This window comes from Carassius auratus, unplaced genomic scaffold (assembly GCF_003368295.1).
Source record: "Carassius auratus strain Wakin unplaced genomic scaffold, ASM336829v1 scaf_tig00216437, whole genome shotgun sequence".
NCBI classification, from domain to species: Eukaryota; Metazoa; Chordata; class Actinopteri; order Cypriniformes; family Cyprinidae; genus Carassius; species Carassius auratus.
This window is the reverse complement of record NW_020528572.1, coordinates 864,602-882,887: the sequence shown is the minus strand read 5'-3', so window position 1 is coordinate 882,887 and position 18,286 is coordinate 864,602. Positions and strand designations below refer to the sequence as shown.

Here is an 18,286-nt window from a genome sequence, read left to right as displayed (position 1 = left end):
AAGAGTGTGTGTTTAATGTGCTCTTAGCCTGAATACAACCTCTGATGCTTGCTTTGCCCTTTCAGTAACTCACAACCTGTGTTTCAATTCACAGGGTCCCTATGCGGTGCTTACTGCTCCCTACACTGACCAGTTCACTTCACTTCACCTCACCTCATTAGACACCCTGCAATATCAGCAAACAATAAGATGCACAGATTCGGGGTCTTAAATATAAATGCCCATACATTACAATGTGCCTACATACATTTAAGGCCTTCAAAAAATATTAAATATATGTGATTTTTTTTTTTAAATAAATAAATACATACATAAATACATCCATGTGAATATATATATATATATATATATATATATATATATATATATATATATGTGTGTGTGTGTGTGTGTGTGTGTGTGTGTGTGTGTGTGCGTGTGTGTGTGTGTATCATATTAAAAAGAATTAACTAAAACCCCCTTTTTTTTTTACAACTGAACAGCATAGAAACCAAGTGAATAAAAACACCAGATACTCAACTCTTTTTCACTGAGTGTCACTGACCAAAGTCACACAGGACTGTGGTTGCACACAATAAATGGAGACTGAATTTCATGTAAAGTGATATATCGAAGTACACTTGTTCCCTATACAGACTAAATATACTGTATTTGCAGAGCAACTGAAACGTTCCTATTCTGAATCTCCTCTTCTGCCTTTTCCTGACTCCCTTGTTGTCTTTCTCTCCTGCATTTCTTCCACATATATATAGAAATGTATGTAGCAGCGGTTGCCATGCCAACCAGTGCAGCCCACAGAGTGTGTTTGGGGTTGGGGTGGGGTAGAAGAAGACAGAAAGAGAGAGATAGAGCGTGTAAAAGTAATTATTAAGGAAAAGACAGGGTTGAAAACACTCCTCAATCCCCTCTATTTAACCACCACCTCCTGTGGCATGTCACACATCTCTCTCTCTCTCTCTCTCTCTCTCTCATGCTTTCGCTCCCCCATCTGTGCTTGGGCTCTTTTATATTCTCTCTTTCTCCATCGAATTATCCTATAACACTTCTTTTTCACCCTCTTCATCTTTCTGTGATCATCCCCTAATGCTGCATCTCTCCAAAAGTCACGTTTCTTCTGTTTCAATCTGTTCTTTGTCTTTTTTGAATGCCTCCATTTAGATGTAAGTGTGTTGTAACTGCATGTGGAGTGCCTTCCTCTTCCTCTGTTCCACACCCACGTGTTTCATTTTAAAACAGTCCCCTCTTCCTTTCCTCTCTCTCTCTCTCCCACTCTAGTCTTTTTCTACCTCCCTCTCCAGCTGTCATATTCATCCATCCATTCGGCAGCCGTTTGATCAGTGTTTTCTTGCATTCAGACTTAGAGATGATCTGAAGAGCTCCTTTGAATGCTGCATGTGATGGTTCTGGAAATTTGCCGGTGGAAATCTGGGTTTCAGATACTGTTTTAGAGATACCTAGAAATGAATGAGCCGATGCTCTTCGGATTGCTCTAAATTCATTCTGCAGTGCGTGTATCAGATTTTGCTCAGAATTGTGATGTAAATGCAGCTCAAGTGCTGCTGTCATTAAGGCAAAAAGGAGACAAATACTAAGGCATTCACAAAGTACTCAAATTGCCATGACAATTTCTGACAAAAATGTCATTCTTTAATTCTGCTAGGATGCATGACATTTATCAAAAGTGACAATAAAGAAAAAATCTGTTTCAAATAAAAACTTTTCTTCTAAACTTTCTATTCATCAAAGAATCCTAATATATATATATATATATATATATAAAATTAATATAAACTGATAGATATATAGTTTATATTCAGTTTATATTCATTTAATTAAGTAGTATATTTGTAATTATTTCTATTATTTAAGAGGAAAGCCATTACTTGTTTTGTACTATATGCTTCTAGGTTTAAGCGATGAGTCAAAGTCACTGGACGTGATGTCGACGTGCACTCTACTGCTTTTCTACATTAGTGATGTGTCATAACTACTGTATTCATTCGTGACACCACATCTTTTCATACAGTGAGAAACGGCACACTGAAACATGGGTCACAAGTGTTCGCTCGCAAGGTGCGAATGTGAAAGTGTTGCATGGCTTCCCCTGCGATGCTGACAGAGCAACAGGCTTTCGATCAATAACTGACACTTCTGAAGTGTTTGTGCGTGACAAGGGTTTTTTACGGCAGAGCATCTAGATTTATGAAGAGGAGGACTGGAGGATCACTTGAAACAAGCCACTGATCGTATCAGTATGACTCTGATTGTTTAGGCTTTAAAAACACTATCCATTAGTGAGCCCACCACTGAAAATACTTATATTTTTTGCATTTATATAATTTTTTAAATATATATATATAATTTAAATTGTAGAATTTGTTTCTTCATCAGAACAGATTTGGAGAAATGTAGCATTACATCACTTGCTCAGCAATGGATCCTCTGCTGTGAATGGGTGCCGTCAGAATGAGAATTTGAACAGCTGATAAAAAATTCACAATAATTAACAAGTAACCAGTCTTGTGAAGTGAAAAGCTGTGTTTATAAAAAACAAACAAATCCATGATAAAGATGGTTTTAACTTCAAACAATTGGTTTCAGCTAAAATATGAGTCCTCTGTATTGCTTTCTCCAGTAAAGAAGTCATCTCATCTGAATCAGGAAAGAAATATGTGGAGATTAAGCACAATTTACAAGTGCAAACAGACAAAATAAATATGGTGATGGATTTTGATGGGAGAGAAAAATAGGAGATGTTCATTTTTCACCGGAGGTGTTATTATGGATAACAAATTTTGTGGAAATTTTTATGTTTTATCAGCTGTTAGGACTCTCATTCTGATGGCACCCATTCACTCCAGAGGACCTATTGGTGAGTAAAAGATGTAATGCAAAATTTTTCAAAATCTGTGAACTCTTGGATGGCCTAAGGGTGAGTGAATTAAAATTTTTGGGTGAACTATTCTTTGAATGACAGTAGCATAGGTTCACACAGGTAATGTCATAAATTAGCTTATTGGATTAGTGGCAGAGAAATATTATACAATCTAAAATACTGTATTTCTGATTAATTGATTTTCATTTCAAATAAAATGTTTAATAATCTTTTTAAATTAATGAATACATTTTTAATAAAAACAAAAAAATATATTTTTTTCCCCATACGTTTTCCATTAATTTCCAAGTTTAAATATAATGTATTGGGTTAGATTGTATCCCAGATTCTCAGTGCGAACTCGTGAAACCCGCTGTGTTGTAAATCAATGTTGCAGAATAACAGACTCAAATTATCACAAATGCAAAAATGCAGTCATGCGGTTTCACAACACTAACAGATTAAATAAAACATCTGAAAAAAGTGGACAGATGTGGCATATAAAAACATTTGAGGCACAAATGACTGAAAATGCAAATGCAGAAAAGAAAGCACTATGCTCTCTCTCTCTCTCAAAAGTACACGTGTTGCATGAACCGGTCAGGCAGGTGCATCTGATGAGTGGTTTGACAACACCGTCCCCGTCTAAACTGTCCCAGCTAAATACGACATGCACATCTAATGCTTCTGTGTGCCAGTGAGAGAGGCGTGTTCCCATTAAGCATGAAACTAGCAGTGCGGCTGCACTCGTTAAGTATCCCAGCGCTCCTATGACTCCACATTAACACTGGGTAAAGCACACGGAACGGATAAGCCAGTGCATCTCTCGCCTGGAGTTAGTAGGGTGGATGGACTCCAACTGATTATGGTGTCAAGGGGTAAAGTAACAGAATTAGAAGTCCTAATATTCCTCATGATGCTTATGTACGTACATGACTTCTCTTTTGTCATATCTGCATGAATATAATATAAATCTAAAGATCTCCATCCACTCCACTGCTCTTGGGAAGAAAAAAAAGAGTCATAAAATGGAGATAACAGTTCGTTTATGTATGTGTGGTTGGATGGAAAGGCATCGAGCATGGTAAAATGTTTCCGCTAAATTCAATTAGCCCCTTATCGAGCTCCTTGGTGGCTTACGAGAGGATGTGGTGCGTTTTAACAACCCTACACCAACACTAAAAAGAGCTCCTCTCCTTGTAACAGCCTGCAGATATGGCAAAAAATAGATCTAGAACAAAGAGATTGCTGACAGACAAGTTGTACATTCCCAATGCGTTTAAACAGGATCTATGTACATCTAAAATTAATTGGAGACATAAAACTCACACAATTAAAAAGTTAATTATAATTTTCCAAGTTCAAGTCAACTCGAGTCCACTTTAGCACACATGGCCTACTTCAGGTCACACTACAGCATCATGGGAAAAAATCATGGGTCATTAGGCACTTCATTTTGGTTGATTTATTATTTTGCATTATGTTGCGTATCTAACTAACAATTAAATTATAAAAAATCGTAAACATAATACAAGAACATGGCCCTTAAGTCTAGCTTGATTGTGACTATATCAATGTTATTTTAGAATTATTTATATATAATTTACAACAATACGTTTTAAAATTTCTGTTTTAATGTAATTTTAATTTACATTTTAGTAATTTTGTTTGGCTTTTTATTTGTTTTGAGTTTTTATAATAAGCATTCATTTTCATTTGAATTATTTTATTTTCAACTTTATTTTTATTTCATTTTTAATAATTTTAGCACTTCACCTTCAACTTATTTCAATTGGTTGCCAAGGCTCAAATCTCAAAATCTAAAATAGCAATGCGCCAGCAATGCGCCTGAACACACCTCTTTTTTAGACCAGCATGCCCATGGGCACAAAAATGTGCGCAAATGCATTTGCTAATTAAACAATGTGGCGCTGGACGAGAAAATGCAAACGGCTTTGGACTGAAACAAACACACTTGCGCTGCGCCTTGAGTTGCATTGCGCCGGGTGTATTATAGGGCCCTCAGAGTACATCAGGTGTACCAAGTTCCCAAAAACGGCCAAAATAGGTCTTCTTGGGCCAGCCGTGATTATGCATGCAGCTGTAAAAAGTTTGAGAATGCTGTGCTAAAATTTAGGTAATATTTGTTTGTACGGTGTATTTAACACTAAATGTCTGCAGTTATTGTCCTCTTCTGTTTTTCTTATTCTCCAAGATGACAAAATAAATGTACTTGACTCCCTGTTTTTTTTTACTGTGTGGCATTTACAAAAAGTCCCTCTGACATTTCCTTCTCTTTCTGCACATTTCTCCCTCTGTCTCATATTTTTTATTACCTTCTTTCTTACTGGCCAGAAAAAGTGTCTTTTGAAAAACAAATATGCATCTCCATTATTTTCTCTCGCTTTCTTCCTCCTCTTCAAGTAATCCTAATGAAGCACATTTCAGGTAGTTAACAACAGCACGGACAGTACACGGCACTGTGCATTCCATCACATCTGTTTCCAGCTGTTCAGACCTCCACTGACTTAACAGCAGGCACAAGTCTGTTACACCTGCTACACAACTCTGACCTTGGTGGAAAAAAGAAAAAGAGACGAATACGTTTATGAATATTCATGTGAGAATGGAAGACTTTGATGGGAAGAAGCGTAGACAGTGTGGCTCTGGTCCAAACCCTAAAGAGTCTACTGTCTACACATGCAGTTTCTTTTAAAGCATCCTATTAAAAATGCTCTGAAATGCTCTACATGCACAACTTATGGCAGGACACGATAAGTAACCGTCTTTGTGGGCAGTACAGCGTCTTGTATGATTGTTTCTCTAGTGACCATCATGTTTTATGTCAATACAGATCATATCTATGTGAATGAAGAAAGACTTCAATCTTCAGAACTGGATATTTCAATGGCATACATTACATATCAGCAATAAAACCCAAAAATAACATTGAAAACAATTTTACTGTATTTTCTCAAAAATAATGCTATTTTTCAGGGTGGTTTAATCTATAGAGACTTTCCTATACTGTATATACTACTGTACCATTCAAAGGTTTTTGTTTGTTTTTAAAAGGTCTATTATTCTCACCAAGGTTATTTGATCAAAAATACAGTAAAACAAAATTGTGATTACAAAATAGGTTATCGTTTTAAGATTTATTCATATTAAAATAAATATCTGTTTAAAACTGCTATTGTAACATTTTTAAAAAGTAATTCATATTAGTGATGGCAAAGTTGTAATTTCAGCAGCCATTACTCTTTAGTCTTTGTTTCATTACTCCAGTCTTCTTTTAGTTTCAGGACTCTTTGATTAAAGTAAAGTTCTAAAGACTTAATAAACTTATTTGAACTTGAATTTGTAATTTACAAAGCCTTTGTGCTGAATAACAATCTCACTGACCCAAAACGAACATTAGCCCCTTTCACACTGCACGTTGGACCCAGAAAATTGCAGAATCATTGCCGGGTCACCTTCTGTGTGAATGCAATCACGTCCTGGGATTGATTCCGGGATCAATCCCGGGTTGGGGACCTACTAACATTGTCAGGTTCAGTCCTGGAACGAGCTCTGTGTGAACAAAAACTAATGGTGTAAAGGTTGTGTCGTAGTGATGACACGCGTTATTGCGTGACTCTTGTACCAGGTGTTTTGAAGATCAGCATTCGCAACAAAAAAAGTGTAAACTGTAATGAAGCAGAGATCAGTTAGCTCCTCACTATCCACACTGAAGCTGAGATTGTTTGCCAGCTTAAGTGAAAGTTACTGTGCCTAGCATTTTCGATTCCTGCTGTCACGTGTCTTTATGGGACCTTTACGGGTTGTGTGTGAACGCACGCACATATTCCGTGTAATCACTGGCAGTGTGAAAGGTGCACAATCTAGTGACCTGGGAACAATTGCCTGGACACATAACCCGTGTATTTTCCGAGATTGCAGCGTGAAAGGGGCTATTATGTTAGAATAAATATAAACACTTTACAATAAGGACTCATTTGTTAACATAAGTTAAAGGGATAGTTCACCCAAAAATGAAAATGCTGTCATTAATTTCTCACCTTCACGTCATTCCAAACCCTTAAGACCTTCAGTCATCTTTGGAACACAAATAAAGATACTTTTGATTAATTTAGAGAGCTTTCTGAGCCTGCATAGACAGCAACGCATCTGACACATTCAAAGCCCAGAAGGACAGTAAGGAATTAATATAGTCCATGTGACGTCAGTGGTACAGCCTTAATTTTATGAAGCTACAAGAAAAATTTTTGTAAATTAAGAAAACAAAAATATTTATATTCAACAATATCTTCTTTTCTGAGTCCGTCTTCAATGCGCATTTATGACAGAAAACTCTCGGATTTCATCAAAAATATCTTAGTATGTGGTCCGAAGATGAACGAAGGTCTTACAGGTTTGGAACGACATGAGGGTGAGTAATTGATGACAGAATTTTAATTTTAAAAAAATTATGTCTTAACCCATTTTACGCCTGTACTGCTACTAGATTACCCTCAGATGATTGTCATTGACCCTATGCTAATGCTTGCACTGCTCTTGATAGATTGCGTTGGTCATTATGGCAAATGCACTGGCTGTGTATGTGTTTTTGTCAGTAGATCACTTGCTGGACTTTCCACTCCCATCCGCTCTTTTATGGAATATTGATCTCAAGCTAAATTCCACTGTTTAGTAAATCTGTCAGAAAGCTCTTGGATTTCATTAAACTTATATTTTTTTCTGAAGATGAACGAAAGTCTTACAGGTTTGGAATGACATTTTATGACACAATTTTTCTCTTTTGGGTGAAATATCCCTTTAACAAATGCAGTTGATTCTAAATATTAGTAAAAGTTGAAATTTACATTAAGATTAATAAAAGCTGTAGAAATGCTGTTTCCTAATTAATGTTAAATAGTTAACTAATGCATTCTCATAGTAAAGTGTAAAGTAAACTTTTACAAAAAACGTTGCGCAAGTGAAGAATCTGGCCAGAGTTTCTTATAGAAGAGCATAATTTGTCCTCATCTTAACCTTTGTGCCTCAAGTGTTTTAAAATGTCTATGTTGAAGTTGAGTTTGTCATACCTTGGCTGCCATTATCATGGAAGAGCCTCCACGGATGCCCAGGATGGGGATGTGCGTCTGAGCTGAGATGAAGTCCAGTATCTGGGCAATGGCCTCCTGATCGGTATCGTCCCCAAACACCACACCCTGGAGCCAGTTCCGGGACATCAGAGCACAGATGCGGTTTATGATACTCTTAGGGTCAGTTTCGTTCATCGTGACCAGTTCGACTTTCGGAGGCAGAGGCACGTGGAGGAAGTCCTCTTTCTCCAGACCTTCAGAGAGGGACACCTCGCTGGAGTTTCCCACAAGGATCACTGCAATGCTAAGGCCTTGAGCAAACTTTGGTGGCAATGGAGGACCCACTGGATTGACTCCTGGTGGAGGATAATGAGGAGGGCTGATTATCGATTGGCCGCGCTCGCCGCCGCTCATGCCCCCGGTGGGCGTCCCGATCCCGCCTCCACGGCGAGACTCGCAGGTGGGGAAGAAGAAGAGAAAGAGAAGAAGGAGCGAGAGGGTGAGGGGCGGTTTGGAGGAAGAAGCCAGGGAGACAAAAGACAGGACGCGACGGTCGGATAAAGGGGAAGAGGAGAGGTGGAGGCTGACAAGCATGGCGGAGGAGTGAAGATACAGTCCCTGCAGACAGAGAAAGAGAGGAGAGAGACAGAGAGAACTTCAGTTTGGGAGAAGAATTCACAAAATCCACACGAAGTGAACTTGATTGGTGTAAGTTCGAGTTGAAGTTCGCAAGTAAACCAACATTTTGTCCTCATTTCAAGAGTTTGTCCTCTTCATTATTGACATATGTTGGACAGACATCACAGAAACATAGGCAGTCTTGGAAAATTAGGTCATTTGCAGCAGTCACACAAACACACACAGGCTTTTCTAACTATGGACATAAAAATCACTTCTAATATTTATATGTAAAGCTAATTAAAATTAGTAGGGCAAACCCCATATCAAGTTTTTTAAATTGATAAAAATATAGTTAAAATATATGTACCCTTAAAGGGGTCATGATGGCCAAAATTTATCTTTAGATATATATATATATATATATATATATATATATATATAAGTTGTCACTGTACTATAAAAACATCCTTAAGTTTCAGAACTCAAAACTTTGTCATTAGTCTAAAAACAGCATCTATTGAAGCCGGACTGCCAAAACGACAGCTTGTGGAATGTGCCACTCTGTAATGAGAAAAAGATAAACACCTGTTTCTACAGCGCTGCCTGTTTAGCCCCGCCCACCCATTTGCTCATATACCGTTAATAACAAGAGGGGCGAATTTTGGTCTACACAGAAACCAAATAATAAAGATGGCTCTGAAGACAACAAGACGCTGGGCAGTGCCAAGTTGTGGAAAATGCATTGCATTGTCTTTGAGTTCCTTTCTGATTCCAATGTTAGGCAAGAGTGGATGAACTTTATTTTTAATAAAGTTCTAGGCAACGTCAGTAAGAACTTGGTCCTTTGTTTACTTCATTTCACAGCGGATTTGTTTACAAACAAGACACAATTCGACGCCGGGTTTTCAGAAAAATGTAAACTAAAACACGATGCTCTGCTGGCTATACTGGATCTAACAGTAATGTTACGCCACACAAGTGTGAGTAACGTGGTCACTATTGCTTTGTTATTACAGATCGTTTGAAATGAGTATTTTTTGTGTTTTTAACCTAAATCACTGCAGCGTCTTTCTGTGAAGGTTGTACACAAACATAAGCCAATTACAGCAGTGGGTGTTCTACTTCTACAATCTACAAACTTCTACAATCCTCCACGCTTATTGAAACAAAGTTTTTAGATGAGGGGGGTCAAAATCAGGACAGAAAATAACCTATTACTTATAGATAGTGTTTTTTAATGTGAAATATTGATCATATAAAAGTGAACCTCAGAGAACGGTACAAAATAAAAAACAAAGGCCGTTCATGATCCCTTTAAATACCACCCATAGAAATCCAAAAAGGATGTTTTGTCTGAAAACAATTTGGTCCTTGAACTATTGCACACTGTTTTAAATGCAGGAGACTGCATTGTTTTATTTTATTTTTTTTCCAACTAAAAAATATATCTGGCCAAACTTTCTCAAAGGAAAGCATAATTCATACTCATCTTAACAATCTTTGTACCTAAAATGTCCTGAAATGCTTAGGTAGCAGTTGCGTCTGTCATACCTTGATGGCCATAATCATGGATGACCAAAACAGACCCAAATGGAGGTTTTGTCAGATTTAGTGAAATTCTTATAACATTTGGTCCTCAAACTGTTGCACAATTTTTTTTCAATCCTGGGGAATGCATCACAATGCATTCTGGGTTTTCTTTCTCCTGGGGACTTTGAGTGACATCAGTTGTTTACACTGAGATATTGCTATTTTCTGACCCTTATGGGGACACTTGGTTCATACGGTGTAGACAAAGTCTGGCCCACAAATAGATGCATTTTAAAAATGAGTTCAAAGGGTTCAAAAGACCATGATTGTGAAGCACAATGAGACTATATATAGAAAGAAAGAGTGAGAGAGTAATGTGCGTATACTGAATACCAAATGCAATTAGACAAGTAACATACAGGTTGATTTATCAGCAAACAGAATATTCACTCACACACAACACACACAGTGACTTTGACACTTGTTATTTAGAGCCATTTTCATTAGCAGAGGTGTGGAACAAGTTAGGCATCAGCTAATATGTTTGTATCTGTTTGTTTAATGATGGCATTTCTGAAACTGCTTGATCATTGTCGATACATTTCATGCAGACATATTTTCAAATAAAACAGGAAGTTTGCACAGACATATAGTACACTACCATTCACAAGTTTGGGGTCAGCAAATATTATACTTTAATACAGGAAGAATGCATTAAAGGGGTCATGCGCGATGAAACACAACACATAAAAAGACTGCATAAGTCATTATGATCCATAATTATGTCTACGCTGGATGCAACAAATGCATCATTTATAATGGGTTGTAATGGTTTTGTCCAAATACACAAAATACTGGTCTTTTTTGCAACATCATATGACCCCTTTAAATTGATTAAAAAAGTGACATACATTTATAATGCTACAAAAGATTTTAAATAAATTACGTCCTTTCTAACTTTTTATTCAACAAAGAAAAAAAAATTCTGAAAAATGTATTGTTTCCACATAAATATTAAACTTGGTTAAAATAAGAAACATTTCTCAAGCATCAATCAGCATATTAGAATGATTTCTGAAGGATCAGTGGAGTAATGATGCTGAAAATTCAGCTGTTCATCACAGCAATAGATTAAAATAGATTTCAATACAAATTACATTTAAATAATGTAAGATACAGTTTGCTAAGTTAAGTGACTTTTATCATTGTGTGAGGAAAAGCAGCCTGTCTTTGAGGCTAAACGACAGAATGGCATGCCGGCTAACAGCCACAAAACACATTTCAAGGGGTCTTTAAAGAACAGGCACAAAAAATTGGAAAAGAAACACATGGTGGGTGAAGAGGAGGACAAAAAGATGAAAGGACAACATAAGTGAGGCATTGCTCAGAAAGAAAGCAAACACGCTTGAAAAAGGAAGACTGCTTTTATAAGGCTAATTATTGGAGGTTTGTCAGTGCTAATTGCAGGTACACATGCTAATTGTGAATTAGCTCTCTTCTGCTGCAGACGAGAGAAGAGACGGAGGAGGACAAAGTGTGGGAGGAAGAAAGAGAGAAAGAAAGAAATCTGTGAGGGGGAATGGAAAAGTATAGAGATGGAACTGCAAAACGGAATTGAAAAAAAACCTAAATAAATGAAGCAGAGACAGAAGGAGAGCAGTGACGAAAAAGAGGAAGCGTTCTAATCATCAGCTCGTTAAAAGCAGGTAAGCAAAGGGAAGCACACAGATCGGACAGATAAGCACTAGATAGGGAGCTAGAAGACTAGGAGGACAGCAGCTGGGTGAGCAAGAGAGGGAGGAGAGAGACTAAGATGCTCTATTTGGCTCTGCCTCTCATTTTAACAGAACTTGGTTTCCATAGCAACTATTCAAATGAACCTTCCTCCACACACACACACACACACACACACACACAAACCAAGACTATATACAGACACAGCTATATAGATTTCATAGTCTTAAAGTCCATAGTAACACCTTTTCACAGTCAACTGAAAAATGAATTGAAAAACAGTTTTATAAAAAATTGAGAACATACATGATACCACCATCTCTTGCGATAAATGAATAAATACATAAAATGAAACACACACATCCCACACATTTTCTCTTAAGGAGCTAAAGGCTCAACGTCAGCTCCACAAATGTTTTTTTTTCAAGCTGTATGTTAGAGAATCGTCTGAAATGCTTGAACTGAATTGCAGCTGATCCACAAGTAAAACACACACTGACTACACGTAGCAGACTTTTAACATTAAATAGCAAAGTTCCCTCTTTGTGTTTAGGTGGCTTTACTTGAGGGTAAATTCATGTTTCTTTTTTGATGTTTACACAGTTTCTGGGTTAAAGGCACAAGCATCTAGCCTGGTAATACCAGACTCTGCTACTTCACTTTGCTTCATAGACAGAGTCTGGAATGGCATAATAGAGAAGTGTTTTCTCTCTCGCTAGGGGACGCTTGTCTGAAGTTTAAAATCATTGGTTACCCGTAAGCCAATCCTGTACAGCCGCATCGAAGCACAGACATCATGCATCAAACTCAAATCTATGATTGAACTTCCACTGTAAACCTGTTGTTAAACACTCTTCTTGTTCTGGCTTCAGTTTGAAAAAGAGTTGAATGTTCTCCATAACAGAGTGAATTGCATCCCGTGTCTCGTTTCCCATTTCCGCGGTCGTTTCAGTATTCGATTGCTCTAACCTACAATTTAAAACTCGGTGCTTAGCATCGACGTCACGGCTCTCAGCCCGCCCTCTGCTCGTTGATTGGCCCGGCTGTTTTCAGACCGGTGGCAAACCATAGACAGTAAAAGAAATGGACACAGCGACCCCATTGGAACTCAATTGAGACAAGTGAAGCCCATTTTTAGCGTTTTTTAGCACTTCCGTTTCTGACGCGCAGACTCAAACTAAACTTGACGACGTCAGCAACCTGTCTGCCAGATGTAGATCTTCTAGTAGCTGTGCGTGCAAACTGCCATCGTTAATCTTGCAGAGACGGCGAGCTTGTGTAGTGTTGTGAGCAGGAGTAAGTATTCTGATTAATTATTTTGTATAGTATTTTAAAATGTAATGCCAGAACGCCATATTAAGTTAATTGCCTGCGAGCTTCTCCTCCTGTCTGTACGGTAATGCAACAGAGAGTTGAGTGGTTATGACGCAATCGTTAGCCTATTTTTTACAAAAACTGTTTCTACGGGGCCATAATGTAACATAGAAGGTAATGGAGCCCTTTATACATTGTCGTGTATCTTAAACAGACAGATTATTTATTAGAAATAAATAATGGACAAACGGAGTCTTTAAACACCTCAGATGTAAAGTTATTTGCTGTCAAAGTGACGTCAAAATGAATGGGAGTCAATGGGAATTCTAACGCAAGTGAAGTTCTGCTAAAAGATGGCAGCCCCCACCCGACTTCAACTTCCGGTCGACTTCCTTGCCCCCTGTGGCAAACAGAAAGCTCTGACGCTGTATCAGACTGAGTACAGAAGCGAAATGAAATTGAGCGGAAGTAGGCAGTCTGACGTAGTCAGGCTAACAAGCATCATCATTTGCCTTACAATACGAACAAGGAACAAACACTTCAATGGGTTTTTTTACAGTCTTATATTAAAATACTATTTTCCATGGCACAACCAATGTAAAAAAAAAAAAAATGTAATAAAAAAAATACAAAGTCGGAGTTTATACATTTTATTATAGGATTTATTTGTTATTACTGTTGACTTACTATAATTGGCCTAGTGGTTAGAGAGTATGACTCCCAACCCTAGGGTGTGGGTTCGAGTCCCGGGCCAGCAATATCACGACTTAGGTGCATGACCTTGAGCAAGGCACTGAACCCCAAACTGCTCCCCGGACGCAGCAGCATAAATGTTTGCCCACTGCTCTGGGTGTGTGTTCACAGTGTGTGTTCACTGCTGTGTGTATGTGCACTTTGGATGGGTTAAATGCAGAGCACAAATTCTGAGTATGGGTCACAGTACTTGGCTGAATGTCACGTCACTTTATTAATAAATGTTTAAATAATTATGAATAAAACAATTTAATTAAATATAATAAAAATATAATACTTAAGCTAAGCTGAGTAGACCCAATGGCTCATTATTTCAGTTCTTGTATACTGGGTCAAAAATGAGATGTGATGTCCCATTTTGTATCAAATTAAATGTACAAAAGTGATACAAAAGCATACATAGAAATCATGTTAAATGCAAGGAAAGCATCTATTTCAATGTTTCCAGTATCTTTTGTGAATATATATATATATATATATATATTTTAATTGGTGGGGGGGGGGTCTGCACCATGATCCTTAAACTGAGACTTCTAATGTCATCCAATGATTCTTGATCTTCTAAATATGCCTGACAAGATCTTTTGGTATATGAACTGCCATTATTTTAGTGGATATCTTCTTTAAATCATGGGAAATATACAATGTTTTTCTGGTAAAACATTCTAATGTATGGGAGAGAAAAAAAAGGAAAGCTAGCTGTTATTTGATAGTTTTAAAACTATTGTTTGATGCTTGAAAACCCTCTTCGTCATCAACACTATAACATAAATAATTCACATATCTGCTGTAACATTTGTTTAGTTTTTGTATTGCCAACTATTTGTATCTTCATGCTAAATTCTCCCAGACATACATGCATACATGCTTGCATACCCAAGTGGCTCAACATTTGCTGGATGGCTACTAAAGCTTAAGTTTAACTGACACACAGATGACAAAAAATGTTACATATGCACGCACATTCCCTGTGGTGCTGTATAATATCCATGCATCTGCCTGCTCCGATAGATCGCTCTCGCTTGATTTTCTGTGAGACAGTTGTGCTCAGCCTAAGGCCTGATTGGCAATTGGCTTAAGATGAGAGAATGGTCCCCAAGTGTCCCAGATTGGCTACAATGGTCAGAAAGCTTCCAACAGGCCTGGGCCGGTCTGTTGGTGTCAGCTCAAATGCCATTTAGAAAGACTTTTTGATCTCAAAAGCAGTCGCTGATTAAAACTCGACCCAAACCAACATGTAAACTGTACTGACTGTAAACCAAACAAGACTTACTAGTGAAACTAACACAGGGAAGGGTATAGACTACACAACAAGCGTGACAGGTGATTCAAAGGTAGCCTGATATTGTGCACATTTTAGAGGGCGAGAGAGGATGTGAAGTGAATAAAAACAAGTGTGTACATTTGTGCACTGTTATACATCTCTGTTTCTTTCATTGCTCCGGGAAACACAGATAAGGCCTTTTTCTACGCCGTCCTCCATCTCAGTTCTTCCTGGCGATGTAATAAATTATGTATTCAACAAAATGTTTGTACAACAGCCCATCACAGACTCCCTCCCATCTCAAACGAACTCTGTTTCAGAGCGGGAGGGAAAGCTTTGATAACAACCAGAAACTGAATTAACATTCATTGATGCAGTTATACAGAATGAATTCCGATAAACCCGAGACAGCTGATTCAATTCCGAAACGCACAAAAAACATTATTTAATTCAGCTTAAAGAGATGACAGAGGTTTGTAACAGAAAAAAAACCATGCGCACACATGCACGCATAAAACTCACACACAGACCATGCTTAAAGTAAGAGATTAGGCTTGTCTAGTAATCCAGTGCAACACTATGGAGGTGTGCGGCCTGCCTTTTTACGTCAAATAATCTCTGGGGTACATGTAACACACACATACACACCAACCTACACGCAAATAGCGCTATCACAGGGAAACGTCTTGATATTTACTACTAACTAAGCTCATTTTCATACTTAGACATTTAGCCAGCACTTCTGTCTTGGCTTCCTCTCCAGCATACGTGGTGCTCAAACACACACCTCACACACACTCCAGTCTCTAAGGTATATCTGTCATAGCGGTGTGAGCGCGGTTCCATTAAGCAGTGTTTATGAACTACTGCCTCTGAGCTGTAACCTTTACTGAAGTCCTCTCTCCTCATAATGACGCTTAAACAACAGCCAGCAGCAGTTTGTTCTGATTGCAACTGAGGCACAGATGCTAAAATCAAGATTCCTGGTATTAAAGTCGATTTTTGGGGCAGTCGTTTTGTTTACTGTGAATATCTTTGAATATAGATTCAGTCTGTTTAGACAAATTACAGAGGTAAAATCAGGTTAGTCAGACATGACTGTCTTAGGTGACAGGCAAAAATCTATATGTACAAACAGGGTTTTCAAGAAGCAAACATTAATTTGAAGTGGAAATTAATCAACATGATTTTCGATCAGGTTAATGAATATTACATGACAGAACTGGTGTATCTAAATCAGTAGACTTCCCTGTTTATTTGATGTGCACCACCATTAAAATGTTTCAGTTCAGTGATTTAAAAATGTAACATAATATTTTTATTCAGCAAGGATGTAATAAATTAATCAAAGCTGACAGTAAAAAAAAATATTTAAAAGCAAATAAATGCTGGGGTTTTGTTGTTGTTGTTTACTTATATATCAAAAAATCATTGAAAAAATGCACCATAGTTTTTACAAAAAAAAAAAAAAAATCATCATTTATAATAATAAGAAATCATGAGCACCAAATTAGCATTTTATAATAATATCTGAAGTAAATTATTACAGGGATAAATTGCTTTTTACTTTAAGTTGTAAAAATATTATTTCACAATATTACTGTCTTAACTGTATTTTTGAGCAAATAATTCAGCTTTGATTAGCATAAGAGACTTTTAACAGAACACTTTTAAAACAGTTTTTTTTCTTTATTGAAACCCTCAAAATAAAAATGTCAAATAAAAATTTTTTAACAAGTAAAACTTATTATTTTTTTAATTTTTTTTTTTAAATCTAAACTTGTTCTGTAATGATATTAAAACCAACCCCACCCAATGTACTTGACATGAATTTACACAGCAGCTTTACATTATAACATAAATGCATGTTAATCTCAGTTTGAAATAGGTTTAAGTCAGGAAATCATGCATTAAGTAAAAACACACTGCCAGCATAAGCACATAGAGACACATTACACACAAAAACAACCAAAGGAAGAAACATATGTTCACACAAGCATATGACACTCACATACATGCACGAACACAACACACAGCCCTAAACATATGCAAATCCATATGGGCCCACAAACCAAACTTACTTCACACACCTATACAAACACACAGAATGAGTGAGATTCTATGTGGAAAGTTTTTTGGCTTGCAGATGCAGAGGAAAAGCAGTGCTACCTACTGTATAATATCTGCCAAATACTGTAGATGTTATGAATGGTTGTGATCATAACATCTGTATCAGAGTGTACACACTCTGACAGACACGAACACACTGCTGAGCAGGTTTTTGGGTGAGAGATCACTTCCTCCCCTGAGGGCTTGGTGATGGCCTGCTTCTGTTTTGACCAATCACACGCGAGAATTGGCTCACCCCCCCTGCCCATTGGTCATGGGTAATTAATTACCAAGCTGTTCCTAGTTTAGGCCAAATGGATATCAGCACATGGTTACCATGAAACAATGAGCCCCGTCCCAAATCACTCAATCGTCCAATCCTCAGCACTTGTAATACACCATGTAGCGTTCGCTAATGGACTGAGATACGAACATGACCTGTGATGTGATGGACATCCTTTACTAGGGCACAGATTATATTTTAAATACTCCTAAAATCATGTGGACTTGAACTACGAACAGATATATATATATATATATATATATTATATATATATATATATATATATATATATATATATATATATATATATATATATATATATATATATATATATGCCATCTTTTGGAATATCTGAAGCCCATGTACCATAGTTCTTAAGTGTAGCATTTGTTATAATAATATATGAATCACTACCAGGACAATAATGTCTGTTTTAAATAATTATTCAAAATAGCATTTGTTATGAAGAAACTACCGCCTGCTCATTTAGAACCAAGAGCTACAACATGCCACAGTCGTAATATAAATCTATAGGGAAAAATCTATTCCCTTAAAAGATTATCTAATATAAATGCTACAACAAGTTCGACTAAATTTTACACAAGAAATAAGCAGACAATAAAACGTGATGAATTCTAATAAAGGTGGTCATGAGTAGTTTAAAAAGATTTGAATTAAATGTTAGTGCTGGTTTAAAATTGCTTTCTCTTTTAATC

The 18,286-nt window shown here is 37.1% G+C and overlaps 1 protein-coding gene across 4 annotated transcripts in view; it reads right to left on the bottom strand.

The window, feature by feature from the left end:
• The window catches only part of LOC113098206 (glutamate receptor ionotropic, NMDA 2B-like), a 97,407-nt gene that overhangs the window by 71,493 nt on the left and 7,628 nt on the right, over positions 1–18,286 (bottom strand). For all 4 annotated transcript variants that reach the window (XM_026263198.1, XM_026263199.1, XM_026263200.1 and 1 more), the window contains exon 3: positions 7,963–8,580. In XM_026263198.1, coding sequence (XP_026118983.1) covers positions 7,963–8,580 — 618 coding nt within the window. The remainder of the gene's footprint in view (positions 1–7,962; positions 8,581–18,286) is intronic.